This window comes from Oncorhynchus kisutch, linkage group LG4 (genome assembly GCF_002021735.2).
Source record: "Oncorhynchus kisutch isolate 150728-3 linkage group LG4, Okis_V2, whole genome shotgun sequence".
NCBI classification, from domain to species: Eukaryota; Metazoa; Chordata; class Actinopteri; order Salmoniformes; family Salmonidae; genus Oncorhynchus; species Oncorhynchus kisutch.
This window is the reverse complement of record NC_034177.2, coordinates 988,984-1,008,831: the sequence shown is the minus strand read 5'-3', so window position 1 is coordinate 1,008,831 and position 19,848 is coordinate 988,984. Positions and strand designations below refer to the sequence as shown.

The following is a 19,848-nucleotide window of genomic DNA, read 5'->3' as shown; positions in this document are numbered from 1 at the left end:
AACCACATTTGTGTCTGTTTATTAGCAGGTCAACTGAGTAACATCACATTAAATAGAATCACACTGAAATCAAAGGCAGTCTGATGTATCTTGTCTTCCTTGCACATAGCACATATATGTAACACAAGCAAAGGATAAATGACAGCACAACCATTATTAGAACCATAGCAAAGCAGGTCTGTGTCAGGGAGGCTCTTGTCTGAGTGGTACAAAGTACTGTTATTAGGAACATTGCTTCTAGTACCAGACATGGTACCAACATACCAACCATGTCTGGTCCTCCTTACTCGAGAGACTGTCCTCGTGCCTCTATATATATGATAGAGGCCTGGTTATGTGTACAGGGGTTCACCAGTACCACTTTTCCTTCTTCAGATGAGCCTCCGAACCTGTCGTGTCAGAGGCACAGGCCACACATAGTGTTAGGTCACAATACCTTGGTACTCTAGGATCTAAAACATTTCCAGCTTTTATAATAGTAAAGGTAAGTGGTCACCTACTTGCAATTGTCACAATTGAGTATACGTTGACATTTTAATCTCAGTTCTAGGTCTGACAATAGCTTCAGGTGGTGATGACACTTCTGTCCTTTCAAAGTGGTGGATTATCACCATTAATATCAACAGTCTGACCATATGCCTGTGTATTACTACTACATAAATATAGTAATTCAATGACTGGATAGGTTAGACTCGGTTGGATGCCTGTACTCTCATATACAGGTGCATTTGGTCGAGGAGTCAGCATTATTCGGGTGGGCTGTGTGTTATTGGATAACAAAAAGCATAGATATCTAACATTGACTGGATAGGTTAGACTCGGTTGGATGCCTGTGCTCTCATAAACAGGTGCATTTGGTCAAAGGCCGAAGCTGTGATGTGCTGAGTGATCATCCACTCACTGCTACAACTTTGGAGCCTCACCATTGGGTGAAATAATGATCCTATGTTGGGACCATGGGGCTCTCCCTATAAGAAGTGCCTCAGCTACTCTGTTGAGCCATTATTTTCTGGCCTGTCTACTACTCAGCACCATGTTGTACCTTACCATAGTCATCCGATGGTGTTGTACCCCACTGGACCACATCAACTTTATCACGGATAACATCACAAAGTGGTATATGAACAGGTGGACATACAACAATACTAGACATTTGACAGTTATCTGCATTGAGATTGAACCTAAAGGGACAACCAACTACATAACCCAGTTAGTACGTTTGATGCAAAATCTCTGGGTTGAACCGAATGTCAATGTGATGGAGTGTGGAAATGTGGATACGTTGTTGGGAAACAAAAATGTGTTGGGTGTTGTTAGTAACACCTACAGTGTCACCCACACTGACAGTAGGCCAGGACTCAGTTTCTACAAACATTTGAGTAACGCAGTGGCATTAGTGAAAGGGTACGACTGGACGATACTGAAGGGATCGACCGTCGCGGACAAGTTGACGAACATGAAGCTGCACTGTCAACATGTAAGTTCCTAAACCTTCTAATTACTTTAAACGTGAAATGTCTCTGTTTAGGCCTTTGTTAACAATTGTTTGTATGTGTGACCCATAGGAACCGCACTGTGTCACTGTTGTACTGACTGGGTCATCAACCAAGATGATAACAGTGCAATGTCAAGAACCACAGAGGATATACAACTTGATGAAGACATACGGGATTAGATGCTCCAACGTCTGGGATTCCAACATAGCACTGTCGGCAATGGCTCCTTGTACAGCGCTGATTGAGCACAATATGATGCTAATATATGCAGACATGGTCCCCCACACTGATAACATTTGTCAGGACACCAACGTCGACACGTTCTACCACAACATGAAATAGATCACAATAAAAACAAAGGGCAGAGTACTGAGACACAGACCCTACACAATGCCTCTTCGCAAGTCGGTACATCTACCACCACAGCCAACCAGTCGTACTAACACCATCTCAGGGGACTCTCTGTCTGAGAGTATACCACTTGCCCTGTACTACAGTGATCAATGGGCACGCCTAAACACCGTTATGGAGTCAGATGGTCGATTTGTTTCACATGTCCAGTGTGTATCTCCACATTATGTGTCTACAGATACATGTATGGTGGAATTTGCATCAGACCAAAACGTTGTGCTTACAGGTAAGCAGATCATTGTACATAGCTATTGTAACTATACCCTTCAATGGACGTTCTGTACACTTCACTTTCTGTACACTTGAGTTGTATAACGTATGTGTCTATCCTTATAGCGCCTGATGACAATGATGATTTGGACGACATATACCGAAACCCATTTCCTGTCTCTGCTGTTTGAAAATGTCAAACCGCTACCTTACATGTGGACACATCATGTGTCTACAGTGTATAAGACGTATCAAGAAAGATGGTGTCCTTCAGTGCCCAATGTGCAGAACACAGTCCACCTGTAACAGACCCCTTATAGGTGTACCAGACTTTGTGTTTACATGTCATGCATGTTCTAGTGGCCATGTAACATACAGATGCTGTAGCACCTGTTCTGAATGCTCTACATCCTTTACAAAACTCAGCAAACTGTACACAGTAGTGTAAATGACATGTATCCATAACGACCCTATCGGCAAGGCTTGTATTGTGCAATGAAATGCTTTTATTGTGTCATGTACCATTGCAGAAGACAACATATTCCATATAACATACTATGTCCCTGTCAACATATAATGTAATGCTTTTTGTATATATTACCTTGTGAAGAATAAACTGTTTTATAGTACCTGAATAACTGTTTAAAAGAAAAACATTTGTATATGACATGGATTACCTTGTATAAATAAACTACTTCTATCAACCACTTTGTTGTAATGTTGAGTAAGGACTTTGATGAACACTATCCAACTATAACTGACCTTGTAGTACAATGTGACTAGTTTCAATAGTATCTACACTATGTGTTGGGTTGGAAAGGACTGGACCTTAACATGAACCATCGGACATGTGTACAAAGGCCTGCTTGTGTACCTGGAACTGAGATGTGAAAGGTAGCCTTGCAAGGTTGTATGTGTAAAAGCCTTCACTTTTGACAGCAAGCAGGTAGTACAATTTGGCCCTGTTCTCTCTGTATACTATGATGGTGTAGTATAGCACAAGTGCTATTGTCTTTAACTCCATATATCTCGTGTTCATCCCCTGGGGCCCAACAAATAAACAGACTACATCCCAGTGTCTGAGAGAGTTGTGCCATCTGTGAGCAATGACAGGTGCTTTGGTTATATTCTGACAGGGCCTTGACTACATTTTCAGACACCTCTTCAGATACTTGTAACACACTCAATAGATTGTCAATAGGCTTTGTCTATCAGGGGGTGTGCTAAGTAGTGTGGAATATGTCCTAACAGGAGTTTCATTTTCACAGAGTTCAATGTCAAACATGTAGACATTACTGTGCTTACTGATACAGTCGTTAACAGAGGGGTTACCATTCCCTTGTCTTTTTAGTTGACAACAGTCAACAATGTTGTTATGGGGGGTATCTTGGGACTCGATCTTCACTGGAAGATTAGTCTCTTCTTGCTTCTCTGCTTTCACTGTGTATTCTGGGTTCGCTTCGAGTTTTACTCCACTCATGCACTCTTGCTTCTTACACACAGGGTGGTCATCTGAGCTCCTGTTCAATAAGGGAAATGTACATAACCTGCGTTTTACTGGGGTTTTGATGGCTCTTTGTCTTGTATAACTACAACCGCTCACATCCATGGGTCGATGTTCCGAACTCCGACTATGTATGATGTCGTGTATCTCGTGCTCATAATCTTTGAATAGCTGACCGGTATCGGACGCAGTGTCCATATCCTCTTGATCGCTGTGATCTTCATCACCCTCCTCCTTTTTTTCTTTTTTTGAATTTGACCCCTTTTCCTCCCCAATTTAGCATTAGCCACTCTAGCGTAGTGGTGGAAATGTTTGTTTTATTACGAACCTTATTACGAAACTTAAAAATCAAGATTAAAAAAGGTTCGTATGAATGTCCTGCTTAATAAAACAAACATTTCCACCACTACGCTAGAGTAGCTAATGCTACTTCCTGATGTTGCACACTGCGTTCAGACAGGGGCAAAAAACACATTGCTGCAACCTGATTGCCTGAATAGTGTATTTTATTAACATGTCCATAAGGGTATTTCTATAGATTTTTAAGGTTCCTATGAATGTCCTGCTTAATATGTTTCGGTCATCATCACAAATCAACTGCATTATACTACAAGCGCACTTCACACGCATTAAACCTAGTTAAGGAGGGAGTAATCGACGTCCTTGCCGCTTGGGGCGGGTAGGAGCGTTGGACCAGTAAGCGAAAGGTTGCAGGCTTGAATCCCCGAGCTGACAAGGTGAAAATCTGCCGTTCTGCCCCTGAACAAGGCTGTTAACCCGCTGTTCCCCGGGCGCCGTGGATTTCGATTATGGCAGCCCCCCCGCACCTCTCTGATTCAGAGGGGTTGGGTTAAATGCGGAAGACACATTTCAGTTGAATGCATCCAGTTGTAAACTGACTCGGTATATATCCCCCTTTCCTTTCAATGGAGGATATTTATGTACGAGCCGGTCGCCTGGGCACACGAGTGTATAGCCGGCTCCATACATTCCAGTTGGACGCAATGACAATCGACGTAAAAGGAAACAACGCCATGTACCGAACGGTTGGGCTGGCAGCTGGCATGTAAAACAGTTTGTTTCATTTACAAGTAATTATATCGTTATACTAATAACTAGCTGTAAAGGGTTTCAGTCATATTTTAATTTGAAATCTACCATGGACGTGTTCTCAGGGTCACTGTGGGTCCTTGGGAGTTGTAGTTCCGTAGGCTTTAAAATTCATGTTTTAGATTTACACACATTTCGTGTTTTTATTCCTCCCCTAAACATTTGTGAGAATAGTAACTGATTGTATAATCTAGATTATAATATTTGGCAATGAAAATCACAGTTGAAGTTCACTTCATTTTTACAAATGTATTAAAACAAATGGTTACAAAAAAAACAACAGTATACCTGTAGGAAGGTGCAATTAATTAACAGAAGAAAATGTACAAGGATTTTTAAAAAGCAATACTATTTTGGTCAAGGCCAATTGAAAATCTTTGCTGCATCTTCCTGTAGCATCAACCCATCTGCTTCACCCATATAACGTATAAAAAAATGTCGGTGAGGGTCCCTGTTCAAAAGTAGTGCATTATAAATGGTAACAGGGTGTCATTTGGGCAGCTTTATGATAAACACCACTATATTTAGCAGAAGCTAAAAAGATGTATGGAGTAAAGCTAAATGAAGAATGACCAGTTGTCCAGTGTTAGTTCAGTTTCAAATTTTAATGTTACTGATGTTAATGATCCTGAAGATTCAACCATGAAAATATCCCATCTCAGAATACCTGCCAGAAATATGGACCAAACCAGGGGTGTATTCATTCGTGCACATGGTAGCAAAACGTTTTGCGATGGAAAACATTTTTTCAACAAAAACAAGTTTGTTATTTGACAATTCTGGTAGGTCCCTCACCGTTTTGTGGCGTTTGCTTCTTTTGGTTCCTAGTGAATCCCCCCCCACTACTACTAATGCATATTATATAGCTTCCCTTACATAAGAGATGAGTCTAGTGTTGGACAGGATGAACATAAAAGCAGAGGACAGAGTGTCTTTCAGAAACACTTTACTGTAAAACATTTATAAAGAAACAGGAGACCCTTAGTGGAGGCTGGAACAGATTCATACGTTTTTCATCAGGTTAAACATCACCCTGTCCTAACCTTCTGGATAGAACATGGACAGGTTCAGACAGAAATAAAGCCTAGTCCAGAATTACAAATCATTCACAATGGAGAATCCAATTCAATTTCTATTTCAATGGAGAATCTAATTCAATGGACAATCTAAATTGAAATATGCTTTTATTCCAGATCAGGTTTAATCTGTGACCGGGAACCCATTGATATGGAGCAGTACGTTTATATACTGAACACAAATATAAACGCAACATGTAAAGTGTTGGTCCCATGTTTACTGAGCTGAAATAAAAGATCCCAGAAATGTTCCATATGCACAAAAAGCTTCTTTCTCTCAAATATTGTGCACAAATTTGTTTACTGTTAGTGAGCATTTCTCCATTGCCAAGATAATCCATCCACCTGACAGGTGTGGCAAGAAGCTGATTAAACGACATGATCATTACACAGGGGACAATAAAAGGCCACTATAAAATGTGCAGTTGTCACAACACAATGCCACAGATGTCTCAAGTTTTGAGGGAGCGTGCAATTCGCATGCTGACTGCAGGAATGTCCACCAGAGCTGTTGCCAGATAATTTAATGTTCATTACTCTACCATAAACCACCTCCAACGTCGTTTTAGAGAATTTGTCAGTACGTCCAACAACTGCACACCACACATAACCACGCCGGCCCAGGATCTCCACATATGGCCTCCGCACCTGCAGGATCGTCTGAGACCAGCCACCCGGACAGCTGATGAAACTCAGGAGTATTTATGGTCTGTAATAATACCCTTGAGTGGGGAAAAACTCTTTCTAATTGGATGGGCCCTCCCAGGACCACCCATGCCTGCACCCCTGCCCAGTCATGTGAAATCCATAGATTAGGGCCTGGGAGGGCCCAGCCAATTAGAAGGAGTTTATACTGTAACTCAGTAAAATCGTTGAAATTGTTGCATGTTGCAATAATATTTTTGTTCAGTATACATTAAATATTGATAAACATCCTAATTACTATTTAAGGCTGTGTGTTGAAAAAATACAACTTTCTCAAAGACAAAGTATCTACAAACAGTTGTCAGATGACATCAGAGAAGATCATTCAGTAAAAAGGGGCTACCAGACTGCCTGGTAGATACACAACATGGCCAATAGTATGTGGACAACTGCTCCACAAACTTCTCATTCCGAAATCATAGGCATTAATATGGAGTTTGTCCCCACATTGCTGCTATAACAGCTTCCACTATTCTGGAAAGGCTTTCCGCTAGATGTTGGAACATTCCTGTGGGGACTTGCTTCCATTCAGCCACAAGAGCTTAGTGAGGTTCGGGAACTGATGTTGGGCGATTAGGCCTGGCTGGCAGTTGGTGTTCCAATTCAGCCCAAAGGTGTTCGATGGGGTTGAGGTCAAGGCTCTGTTCAGGCCAATCAAGTTCTTCCACACTGATCTCGACAAACCATTTAGTTATGGACCTCACTTTGTGCACGGGGGAATTGTCATGCTTAAACAGGAAAGGTCCTTCCCCAAACTGTTGCTACAAAGTTGGAAGCACAGAATCATCTAGAATGTCATTGTATGCTGTATCGTTAAGATTTCCCTTCACTGGAACTAAGGGGCCTGAACCATGAAAAACAACTACAGAGCATTATTCCTCCTCCACCAAACTTTACAGTTGGCACTATGCATTGGGGCAGGTAGCGTTCTCCTGGCATCAGCCAAACCCAGATTCGTCTGTCAGACTGCCAGATGGTGAAGCGTGATTCATCACTCCAGAGAATGTGTTTCCACTGCTCCAGAGTCCAATTGCGGTGAGCTTTACACCACTCCAGCCAACGCTTGGTGTTACGCATGGTGATCTTAGGCTTGCGTGCGGCTGCTCGGCCATGGAAACCCATTTCATGAAGCCCCCGACGAACTGTTCTTGTGCTGAAGTTGCTTCCAGAGGCAGTTTGGAACTCGGTAGTGAGTGTTGCAATCAAGGACAGACAATTGTTACACACTACTTGTTGGAAAGGTGGCATACTATGACGGTGCCACGTTGAAAGTCACTGAGCTCTTCAGTAACGCCATTCTCCTGCCAATGTGTGTCTATTGAGATTGCATGGCTGTGTTCGATTATATACACCAGTCACCACTGGGTGTGGCTGAAATAGGTGAATCCACTCATTTGAAGGATGTCCACATACTTTTGTAAATATATATAGTGTAACTAGTGGACAGGTATCTAGAGGCCAGCTATATATATATATAGTGTTGGTGACTGTACCTTTATGTATAGTTCCACTCTGTCAGATGATGTACATTTGTGATAGCAGTATATGACTGTTTAAAAAAAGAAAAGTTGAATGATCATTGCTTAAATTAAGGGTTAATGAATGACATCATTTGACTAAATACCACTGGTCCCTGGTCAATGAATGGGCTCATTTAAGACTTATGGGCTCTTACTCTGAAAAACAATACTTGTGAAGTATGTATGTCAAGTTAAATATAAACATAGAAATGGCTTGTGCTGTCTGACTTGGATGGAGCTGTCTCCACAGCCAGTAAACCTCTCATTATATTGCCTTGTGTATTTCGCCATTGAAAGACCAACAGACTAATTTAAAAGGTACAATACTCAGAAATTGCTGCGCCATTTCCTGGTTCCTAAAATTCTAATAGTTTGCCTAAAATTCAGTTTTGTGACAAAACAAGCAGTAATTGTGCAGAGAATCATTGTACCATCTAAACAGCTGTGAAATAAATATTTTCAGCTGTTTGAAGCTGGTGTACAAAACCGAAAGTAAAAGACTCAAAAACTCAAAAAAGCAAATCATGTATCTTTTCAAAACAAATAAAAATGAATCCAACATAACCCATAAACAGTGCATTCGGAAAGTATTCAGACCCCTTGACTTTTTCCACATTTTGTTACATTAGTCTTATTCTAAAAAAAATTCATGAAATACATTTTTTTCCCTCAATCTACACACAATAACCCAGAATGACAAAACTAAAACAGGTTTTTAGAAATTGTTGCAAATGTATTCAAAATAAAACACAGAAATGCCTTAGTATTCAGACCCTTTGATATGAGACTCAAAATTGAGCTCAGGTGAATCCTGTTTCCATTGATCATCCTTGAGATGTTTCTACAACTTGGGAGTCCACCTGTGGTAAATTAATTTGATTGGACATGATTTGGAAAGGTCCTACAGTTGACAGTGCATGTGAGAGTGAAAACCAAGCCATGAGGTCAAAGGAATTGTATGTTGAGCTCTGAGACAGGATTGTGTTGAGGCACAGATCTGGGGAAGAGTTCCAAAACATTTCTGGAGCATTGAAGGTCCCCAGGAAAACAGTGTCCATCATTCTTAAATGAAAGAAGTTTGGAACCACCGAGGCTCTACCTACAGCTGGCCGCCCAGCCAAACTGAGCAATTGGGGGAGAAGGACCTTGGTCAGGGAGGTGACCAAGAACCCAAGAGCTCCTGAGTTCCTCTGTGGAGATGGGAGAACCTTCCAGAAGGAAAACCATCTCTGCAGCATTCTTCCAATTAGGCCTTTATGGTATGGAGTGGCCAGACGGAAGCCACTCCTCAGGAAAAGGCACATGACAGCCTGCTTGGAGTTTTCCAAAAGGCACCTAACGACTCTCAGACCATGAGAAGCAAGATTCTCTGGTCTGATGAAACCAAAATTAAACTCTTTGTTCTGAATGCCAAGCGTCACGTCTGGAGGAAACCTGGCACCATCCCTACGGTGAAGCATGGTGGTGGCAGCACTTGAATCTGATCAAACATCTCTGGAGAGACCTGAAAGTAGCTGTGCAGCAACGCTCCCCATCCAACCTGACAGAGCTTGAGCGGATCTGCAGAGAAGAATGGGAGAAACTCCCCAAATACAGATGTGCCAACCTTGTAGCGTCATACCCAAGAAGACTGATGGCTGTAATCGCTCCCAAAGATGCTTCAACAAAATACTGAGTAAAAGGTCTGAATACTTATGTAAATGTGATTTCAGTTTTTTAAAACGTTTTATAAATGTGCTAACATGTCTAAAAACCTGTTTTTGCTTTATTATTATCGGTATTATGTGCAGATTGATGAAGGGAAAACAAATCCATTTCAGAGCAATTCTGTAACTTAACAAAACGTGGAAAAAGTCAAGGGGTCTGAATCATTTCAGAGTGCCCCCTATGTTAGACAGGATGAGACCAGGGTAATGGAGGGTGTAACCCATATATGTTAGACAGGATGAGACCAGGGTAATGGAGGGTGTAACCCATATATGTTAGACAGGATGAGACCAGGGTAATGGAGGGTGTAACCCATATATGTTAGACAGGATGAGACCAGGGTAATGGAGGGTGTAACCCATATATGTTAGACAGGATGAGACCAGGGTAATGGAGGGTGTAACCCATATATGTTAGACAGGATGAGACCAGGGTAATGGAGGGTGTAACCCATATATGTTAGACAGGATGAGACCAGGGTAATGGAGGGTGTAACCCATATATGTTAGACAGGATGAGACCAGGGTAATGGAGGGTGTAACCCATATATGTTAGACAGGATGAGACCAGGGTAATGGAGGGTGTAACCCATATATGTTAGACAGGATGAGACCAGGGTAATGGAGGGTGTAACCCATATATGTTAGACAGGATGAGACCAGGGTAATGGAGGGTGTAACCCATATATGTCAGACAGGATGAGACCAGGGTAATGGAGGGTGTAACCCATATATGTTAGACAGGATGAGACCAGGGTAATGGAGGGTGTAACCCATATATGTTAGACAGGATGAGACCAGGGTAATGGAGGGTGTAACCCATATATGTTAGACAGGATGAGACCAGGGTAATGGAGGGTGTAACCCATATATGTTAGACAGGATGAGACCAGGGTAATGGAGGGTGTAACCCATATATGTTAGACAGGATGAGACCAGGGTAATGGAGGGTGTAACCCATATATGTTAGACAGGATGAGACCAGGGTAATGGAGGGTGTAACCCATATATGTTAGACAGGATGAGACCAGGGTAATGGAGGGTGTAACCCATATATGTCAGACAGGATGAGACCAGGGTAATAGAGGGTGTAACCCATATATGTTAGACAGGATGAGACCAGGGTAATAGAGGGTGTAACCCATATATGTCAGACAGGATGAGACCAGGGTAATGGAGGGTGTAACCCATATATGTTAGACAGGATGAGACCAGGGTAATAGAGGGTGTAACCCATATATGTCAGACAGGATGAGACCAGGGTAATGGAGGGTGTAACCCATATATGTCAGACAGGATGAGACCAGGGTAATGGAGGGTGTAACCCATATATGTTAGACAGGATGAGACCAGGGTAATGGAGGGTGTAACCCATATATGTTAGACAGGATGAGACCAGGGTAATGGAGGGTGTAACCCATATATGTTAGACAGGATGAGACCAGGGTAATGGAGGGTGTAACCCATATATGTTAGACAGGATGAGACCAGGGTAATGGAGGGTGTAACCCATATATGTTAGACAGGATGAGACCAGGGTAATGGAGGGTGTAACCCATATATGTTAGACAGGATGAGACCAGGGTAATAGAGGGTGTAACCCACATATGTCAGACAGGATGAGACCAGGGTAATGGAGGGTATAACCCATATGTCAGACAGGATGAGGAGACCAGGGTGGTGAATAGGGAGCAACAGTCTCAGGATGCCTCCCAGACAGGACCCTATTCCCTATATAGTGCACTACTTTAGACCAGAGCCCTATTCCCTATATAGTGCACTACTTTAGACCAGAGCCTTATTCCCTATATAGTGCACAACTTTTTACCAAGCCCGATAGGACTATATATTGAATAGGGTGCTGTTTGGGACTCAGCCAGTCAGTCAATCATTCTCTCAGGTCCTCAGCAACCAGGGAGGGAGAGAGACGACACCCTCAGCCCAACAGACAGGGAGGGTTAACAGTCAACACAGGATCTGTCCAGGTCCTCGCCTGGCTGGGAAGAGGAGGAGGACAGAGAGAAAGGGAGAGAGATATCAATAGAAAGAGAGCACCCTGCCCTCAGCTGACAGACAGACGTCTCCCCTCCCGGCCAGCTGGGGGGGGGCTCTCATGTATCCCTGTCTGTCTCTAGGAACTCTCCAGGGCATCCAGAACTTTCATGATCTGCTGTTTAATGGCCTTGGTGGCGTCACCCGCGTTGGGGATCAGATACCTGCAGAAAGAGAGAGAGGGACTGTTATACTGACAGAGCAGAGACTGGTATACTGTCAGGGCAGAGACTGGTAAACTGACAGCACAGAGACGGGGTATACTGACAGCACAGAGACGGGGTATACTGACAGCACAGAGACGGGGTATACTGACAGCACAGAGACTGGTATACTGACAGCACAGAGACTGGTATACTGACAGCACAGAGACTGGTATACTGACAGGGCAGAGACTGGTATACTGACAGCACAGAGACTGGTATACTGACAGCACAGAGACTGGTATACTGACAGCACGGAGACTGGTATACTGACAGCGCAGAGACTGGTATACTGACAGCGCAGAGACTGGTATACTGACAGCGCAGAGACTGGTATACTGACAGGGCAGAGACTAGTATACTGACAGGGCAGAGACTGGTATACTGACAGGGCAGAGACTGGTATACTGACAGGGCAGAGACTGGTATACTGACAGGGCAGAGACTGGTATACTGACAGGGCAGAGACTAGTATACTGACAGGGCAGAGACTGGTATACTGACAGCACAGAGACTGGTATACTGACAGCGCAGAGACTGGTATACTGACAGAGCAGAGACAGGTATACTGATAGCGCAGAGACTGGTATACTGACAGCTCGGATACTGGTAAACTGATAGCACAGAGACTGGTAAACTGACAGCGCAGAGGCTGGTAAACTGACAGCACAGAGACTGGTAAACTGACAGCACAGAGACTGGTAAACTGACAGCACAGAGACTGGTAAACTGACAGCACAGAGACTGGTAAACTGACAGCACAGAGACTGGTAAACTGACAGCACAGAGACTGGTAAACTGACAGCACAGAGACTGGTAAACTGACAGCACAGAGACTGGTAAACTGACAGCACAGAGACTGGTAAACTGACAGCACAGAGACGGGTAAACTGACAGCACAGAGACTGGTAAACTGACAGCACAGAGACTGGTAAACTGACAGCACAGAGACTGGTAAACTGACAGCACAGAGACTGGTATACTGACAGCACAGAGACTGGTATACTGACAGCACAGAGACTTGTATACTGACAGCACAGAGACTGGTACACTGACAGCACAGAGACTGGTACACTGACAGCACAGAGACTGGTATACTGACAGCACAGAGACTGGTATACTGACAGGGCAGAGACTGGTATACTGACAGCACAGAGACTGGTTTACTGACAGCACAGAGACTGGTATACAGACAGCACAGAGACTGGTATACTGACAGCACAGAGACTGGTATACAGACAGCACAGAAACTGGTATACTGACAGCACAGACACTGGTACACTGACAGCACAGAGACACTGATGGAAGAGAAGAACCAGTAAGGATGTAGTAAAGTTAGTCAGGCCATAACATGCACTGTGTTTTAAAGTGTTCAGGTGCACATATTAGTTTAATTATTATTTAGTCTAGTCAGAGAGATAGCCAGTACCCGTACAGTCAGTTAGTGTAGTCTAGTCAGAGAGCCAGCCAATACCCATATAGTCAGTTAGTGTAGTCTAGTAAACAGAGACAGCCAGTACCCATACAGTCAGTTAGTGTAGTCTAGTCAGAGAGACAGCCAGTGCCCATATAGTCAGTTAGTGTAGTCTAGTCAGAGAGACATCCAGTACCCGTAGTCAGTTAGTCTAGTAAACAGAGACAGCCAGCACCCGTACAGTCAGTTAGTGGAATCAGAGACAGCCAGTACCCGTACAGTCAGTTAGTGTAGTCTAGTCAGAGAGACAGCCAGTACCCATAGTCAGTTAGTGGAGTCAGCGACAGCCAGTACCCATACAGTCAGTTAGTGGAGTCAGAGAGACAGCCAGTACCCGTACAGTCAGTTAGTGTAGTCTAGTAAACAGAGACAGCCAATACCCGTACAGTCAGTTAGTGGAGTCATAGACAGCCAGTACCCATACAGTCAGTTAGTGTAGTCTAGTAAACAGAGACAGCCAGTACCCATACAGTCAGTTAGTGTAGTCAGAGAGACAGCCAGTACCCATACAGTCAGTTAGTGTAGTCTAGTAAACAGAGACAGCCAGTACCCATACAGTCAGTTAGTGTAGTCTAGTAAACAGAGACAGCCAGTACCCATACAGTCAGTTAGTGTAGTCTAGTAAACAGAGACAGCCAGTACCCATACAGTCAGTTAGTGTAGTCAGAGAGACAGCCAGTACCCATACAGTCAGTTAGTGTAGTCTAGTAAACAGAGACAGCCAGTACCCATACAGTCAGTTAGTGTAGTCTAGTAAACAGAGACAGCCAGTACCCATACAGTCAGTTAGTGTAGTCTAGTAAACAGAGACAGCCAGTACCCATACAGTCAGTTAGTGTAGTCTAGTAAACAGAGACAGCCAGTACCCATACAGTCAGTTAGTGTAGTCTAGTATACAGAGACAGCCAGTACCCATACAGTCAGTTAGTGTAGTCTAGTATACAGAGGCAGCCAGTACCCATACAGTCAGTTAGTGTAGTCTAGTATACAGAGACAGCCAGTACCCATGCAGTCAGTTAGTCAATACCTCTCCACAGCAGAGATCTCTATTCCAGCAGTGTTGCTGTTGCCGAACTTGAAGGTGATGAGTTCTGGGTGTTTTTTCTTGGAGGTGATCTTGACCACGCTGTTGAGGGCCTGTCTGGACTGGATATAGGCAAAACCCTTCCTGGACGCGATCTCCCTCAGACAGTACATGTGGGTCGCTGTGATCAACAGGTGACTGGAGAAACAGGAACCACTTCACATTAGAAACAGGAACCATTAGAAACGGGAACCATTAGAAACAGGAACCACGTTACATTAGAAACAGGAACCACGTTACATTAGAAACAGGAACCACGTTACATTAGAAACAGGAACCACGTTACATTAGAAACAGGAACCATGTTACATTAGAAACGGGAACCATTAGAAACAGGAACCATTAGAAACGGGAACCATTAGAAACGGGAACCACGTTACATTAGAAACAGGAACCATTAGAAACAGGAACCATTAGAAACGGGACGCATTAGAAACGGGAACCACGTTACATTAGAAACGGGAACCATTAGAAACAGGAACCATTAGAAACAGGAACCATGTTACATTAGAAACAGGAACCATTAGAAACAGGAACCATTAGAAACAGGAACCATTAGAAACGGGACGCATTAGAAACGGGAACCACGTTACATTAGAAACGGGAACCATTAGAAACAGGAACCATTATTTAACAGGAACCATGTTACAATAGAAACAGGAACCATTAGAAACAGGAACCATTAGAAACAGGAACCATTAGAAACGGGAACCATTAGAAACGGGAACCATTAGAAACGGGAACCATTAGAAACAGGAACCACGTTACATTAGAAACAGGAACCATTAGAAACAGGAACCATTAGAAACAGGAACCACGTTACATTAGAAACAGGAACCATTAGAAACAGGAACCATTAGAAACAGGAACCATGTTACATTAGAAACAGGAACCATTAGAAACAGGAACCATTAGAAACAGGAACCATGCTACATTAGAAACGGGAACCATTAGAAACGGGAACCATTAGAAACAGGAACCATTAGAAACAGGAACCATTAGAAACAGGAACCATTAGAAACGGGAACCATTAGAAACGGGAACCATTAGAAACAGGAACCATTAGAAACAGGAACCATTAGAAACGGGAACCATTAGAAACAGGAACCATTAGAAACAGGAACCATTAGAAACAGGAACCATTAGAAACAGGAACCATTAGAAACATGCGTCTATTGTAACAGGAATCTCAGAAGTTGTCACAATGCGCTTTACAGTTAACAGAAAACTCACCTGGGGAACATGTGTCTATTCTAACAGGAATCTCACCTGGGGAACATGCGTCTATTGTAACAGGAATCTCACCTGGGGAACATGTGTCCGGTTTCCTTGACCTCATTACAGGGAACATGGTGCTTCACATCTGGTTTGTTGATCCACGTCTGGATGTTTACGATCTCCTTCCTGTCATCATCCGACATGGACGAGCTGTCAATCTCATCTGAACAGCGAGACAGGGGGGGATACAGCCATAGAGATCAAACTAGATCAATAGTTTTAGTCAACTAGAGCAGGGGTTCCCAATTGAGGTGTCTGTTGAGTCGCAACCCCCCCATCAGGGTGACCCACAAGTGGGCCCCGATTCACAGTTTGGGAACCACTGAACTAGTGGTGAGTAGGGCTGTGGCGGTAATTAAATTTAATCAGCCGGTGATTGTCAAGCAAATAACTGCTGGTCTCAAGGTAAATTGACCATTAATTAACATTCACATTTAGCATCTGCTGTCTTCCACACACAGCCTACAAGCCACTGACCTTCCGTGGAATTATTTTATATTATGAAGAATACATTTGAACATTCAAGTGCATTCAGAAAGTATTCAGACCCCTTGACTTGTTCCACATTTTGTTATATGTTACAGCCTTATTCTAAAATGGATGAAAAAAAAAATCCTCATCAACCTACATACAATACCCCATAATGACGTCACAATACCCCATAATGACGTCACAATACCCCATAATGACGTCACAATACCCCATAATGACGTCACAATACCCCATAATGACGTCACAATACCCCATAATGACGTCACAATACCCCATAATGATGTCACAATACCCCAAATCAAATCAAAATCAAATCAAATTTATTTATATAGCCCTTCGTACATCAGCTGATATCTCAAAGTGCTGTACAGAAACCCAGCCTAAAACCCCAAACATAATGACATCACAATACCCCATAATGACGTCACAATACCCCATAATGACGTCACAATACCCCATAATGACGTCACAATACCCCATAATGATGTCACAATACCCCAAATCAAAATCAAATCAAATTTATTTATATAGCCCTTCGTACATCAGCTGATATCTCAAAGTGCTGTACAGAAACCCAGCCTAAAACCCCAAACATAATGACATCACAATACCCCATAATGACATCACAATACCCCATAATGACATCACAATACCCCATAATGACAATGCGAGACATTTTTGCAAATGTATAAAAAAAACTGAAACGTCTTATGTAAATAAGTATTCAGACCCTGTCTATATAAGGTATATAAGGCTATAACGTCACAAAATGTGGAAAAGTCAAGTGTCTGAATACTTTCCGAATGCACTGTAGCTGAATAAAATAAAAATGATATTTTCTCCAAAGGATTTGAGGGAGTGCGTACATGCTGCTATTCTTGTGTTGAGCGGTTAACAAAAGGAACTGGTCCTCCTATATGCTTCATTTACAGTTATTTATATAACTTTAGTTGTGATACAAAGGCTGAATGGTATTTTATTAGGATCCCCATTAGCTGTTGAGACTCTACTGATGATTTGACAAAGGTCTTATGAAAGGCATGAGCTCTGTATTGTTTATTGTGCAGGCTGTACACACGTCATCAGTCTCTCATTCACAATTTGACAAGCACTTGATAATGCCTCAAATGATCCGCCTGCATTCCCTTTGTGTGGCCCTAATGCCCCCTAAAAAAAATCCATGCCTTTTGCGGCTAGTGGACGTTTTTCCCTTGGGCTGAATATAATCATTATAATTCCCCTCTCCAGGCTGCAAACTTCAAAGCACCTCTCACTCAAATGGCTCTCCCACACATGATAGGGTCTTTCTCACAGGCTACAAGTGAAGACAGACACGTCGGGGATGCAACCACGCTCATCCTCATAATTGAAGATATTGGAAGAAATGTTCACATTTACTATGTCAGCCAACAAGATGAGTAGGCATAACGCACAGCAAAAGTACTAGCCTCTGTAAATCTACTATCCCCCATAGTACAACAGTTGACAATGCACACATGGTAGTAGGCTATAAGTGTGAATGTTCCATTAGCGGGGAAAAAAAAACATTCCAAAATATCCACAAATGCGTTTATGCATGTGCTTTTATTGTAAAAGGTGCATTTTTATGGTGAACATTTTCTTCCCCAAACTTGAAACTCACGCACTGCTATGTATGCCAGTTAGGCTCTACACCCCTTGTAAAGCGGATTAACGTGCTTCATTTTAAAATAAGTTATTTGGCCACTTTAGTTGTGATACTAACCTTATCAAAACATATAGGCCTGTGGGCATGAGGTGTGCAACTATGATTTGGAAAAGTCGCAAAAAAAAGCACAAGCTGGAATAATAGTAGAGAGAATGATTTATTTCAGCTTTTATTTCTTTCATCACATTCCCAGTGGGTCAGAAGTTTAGATACACTCAATTAGTATTTGGTAGCATTGCCTTAGTTTAACTTGGGTCAAACATTTCAGGTAGACTTCCACAAGCTTCCCACAATAAGTTGGGTGAATGTTGTCCCATTGCTCCTGACAGAGCAGGTGTAACTGAGTCAGGTTTGTAGGCCTCCTTGCTCGCACACGCTTTTCAGTTCTGCCCACACATTTTCTATAGGATTGAGGTCAGGGCTTTGTGAAGGCCACACCAATACCTTGACTTTGTTGTCCTTAAGCCATTTTGACGGCTGCGTGTTCCCATGGTGTTTATACTTGCGTACTATTGTTTGTACAGATGTTTGGAAATTGCTTCCAAGGATGAACCAGACTTGTGGAGGTCTACAATTGTTTTTCTGCGGTCTTGGCTGATTTCTTTTGATTTTCCCATGATGTCAAGCAAAGATGCACTGAGTTTGAAGGTAGGCCTTGAAATACATCCAAAGGTACACCTCCAATTGACTCAAATGATGCCAATTAGCCTATCAGAAGCTTCTAAAGCCATGACATCATCTTCTGGAATTGTCCAAGCTGTTTAAAGGCAGTCAACTTAGTGTATGTAAACTTCTGACCCACTGGAATTGTGACACAGTGAGTTCGGTCTGTAAACAATTGTTGGAAAAATGACTTGTGTCATGCACAATGTAGATGTCCTAACCGACTTGCCAAAACTATAGTTTGTTAACAAGAAATGTGTTGTGGTTGAAAAACGAGTTTTAACGACTCCAACCTGAGTGGATGTAAACTTCCGACTTCAACTGTACTAAATAATATATGTGTGAAATTAGTTTTGATTTAGAATAGACCATTATCATGCAGCTGTCGGAACAGGGGCAGGGGAAAAAAATATGTAATCTATGCACTGAAATAGCGAATGGAGGACGCTTTTCCCATGGTTAATTTGCATGTCAGATAGGTAGGCTATACTCCTGTTGTAAAGAGAAGCTATACTCCTGTTGTAAAGAGAAACAATGTGATTAATATTAGCAAAGTTGAGAAATAAATACAGCCTATAGAATGCTGATGGGATCCTCCTCTTTTTAAAAGAGGCCATCACTCTGTTTTCTCACGCAATTGCATAGCCCATAGAAATTTTGTGCAACATGAGCTCATGGGCTCATGAAATGCTGGATTATATTTTCAAATACATTTGCATTGATGTCAGAGTGATTAGAGGGACAATAGAGAGCCGAGTACCAGGCAGTTGGAAGGTTTGTGTAGGCTACTAATGACAGCAGCATCAGAGCCCTGGAGAAGCTTAATTACAGTGACTAAATGGTCACGTAGAATTTGACTGCCATCATGACGCGTGACCGCCGGTGTGGCGGTAATATGGTCACCGTAACAGCCCTGTTGGTGAGTCAGGTCTATAGGTGGAGAGGAGAACTAGTCTGAAGGGACGACTGATTGGGGTTACAGGGCTGTAGCAGTATTGTATAATTGATTGTAATACTATAGTATTGTAGTAGTATTTAAGTATTATAGCAATACTGCAGTAATATTGATTGGGACAGTGTAGTATTGTAGTAGTATTAATTGTAATACTGTATTACTATTGTAGTAGTATTGATTGTAGAAGTAGTACTGTAGTAGTATTGATTGTAGTAGTATAGT

General features: G+C 42.5%; 1 protein-coding gene and 1 long non-coding RNA gene across 5 annotated transcripts in view; one reads left to right on the top strand and one right to left on the bottom strand.

Annotated features, from left to right (window-relative positions):
* Nucleotides 1-989: 989 nt before the first annotated feature.
* LOC109881578 (uncharacterized) lies at nt 990-2,824 on the top strand. The gene is made up of 3 exons (XR_002253882.2): nt 990-1,477; nt 1,566-2,133; nt 2,244-2,824. It is a non-coding gene; the product is annotated as an uncharacterized LOC109881578 (long non-coding RNA).
* Nucleotides 2,825-5,315: 2,491 nt separating this feature from the next.
* The window catches only part of tbc1d23 (TBC1 domain family, member 23), a 76,508-nt gene continuing 61,975 nt past the window's right edge, over nt 5,316-19,848 (bottom strand). For 3 of the 4 annotated variants that reach the window (XM_031822249.1, XM_031822251.1, XM_031822250.1), the window contains 3 exons: nt 15,857-15,992; nt 14,495-14,689; nt 9,944-11,954 (listed from right to left, as the gene is read on the bottom strand). In XM_031822249.1, the coding sequence (XP_031678109.1) occupies nt 11,870-11,954; nt 14,495-14,689; nt 15,857-15,992 (416 nt within the window). In that variant the 3' untranslated portion in view covers nt 9,944-11,869. Of the gene's footprint in view, nt 11,955-14,494; nt 14,690-15,856; nt 15,993-19,848 lie in introns of all 4 variants that reach the window. The other variant, XM_031822252.1, reaches the window with a different exon arrangement.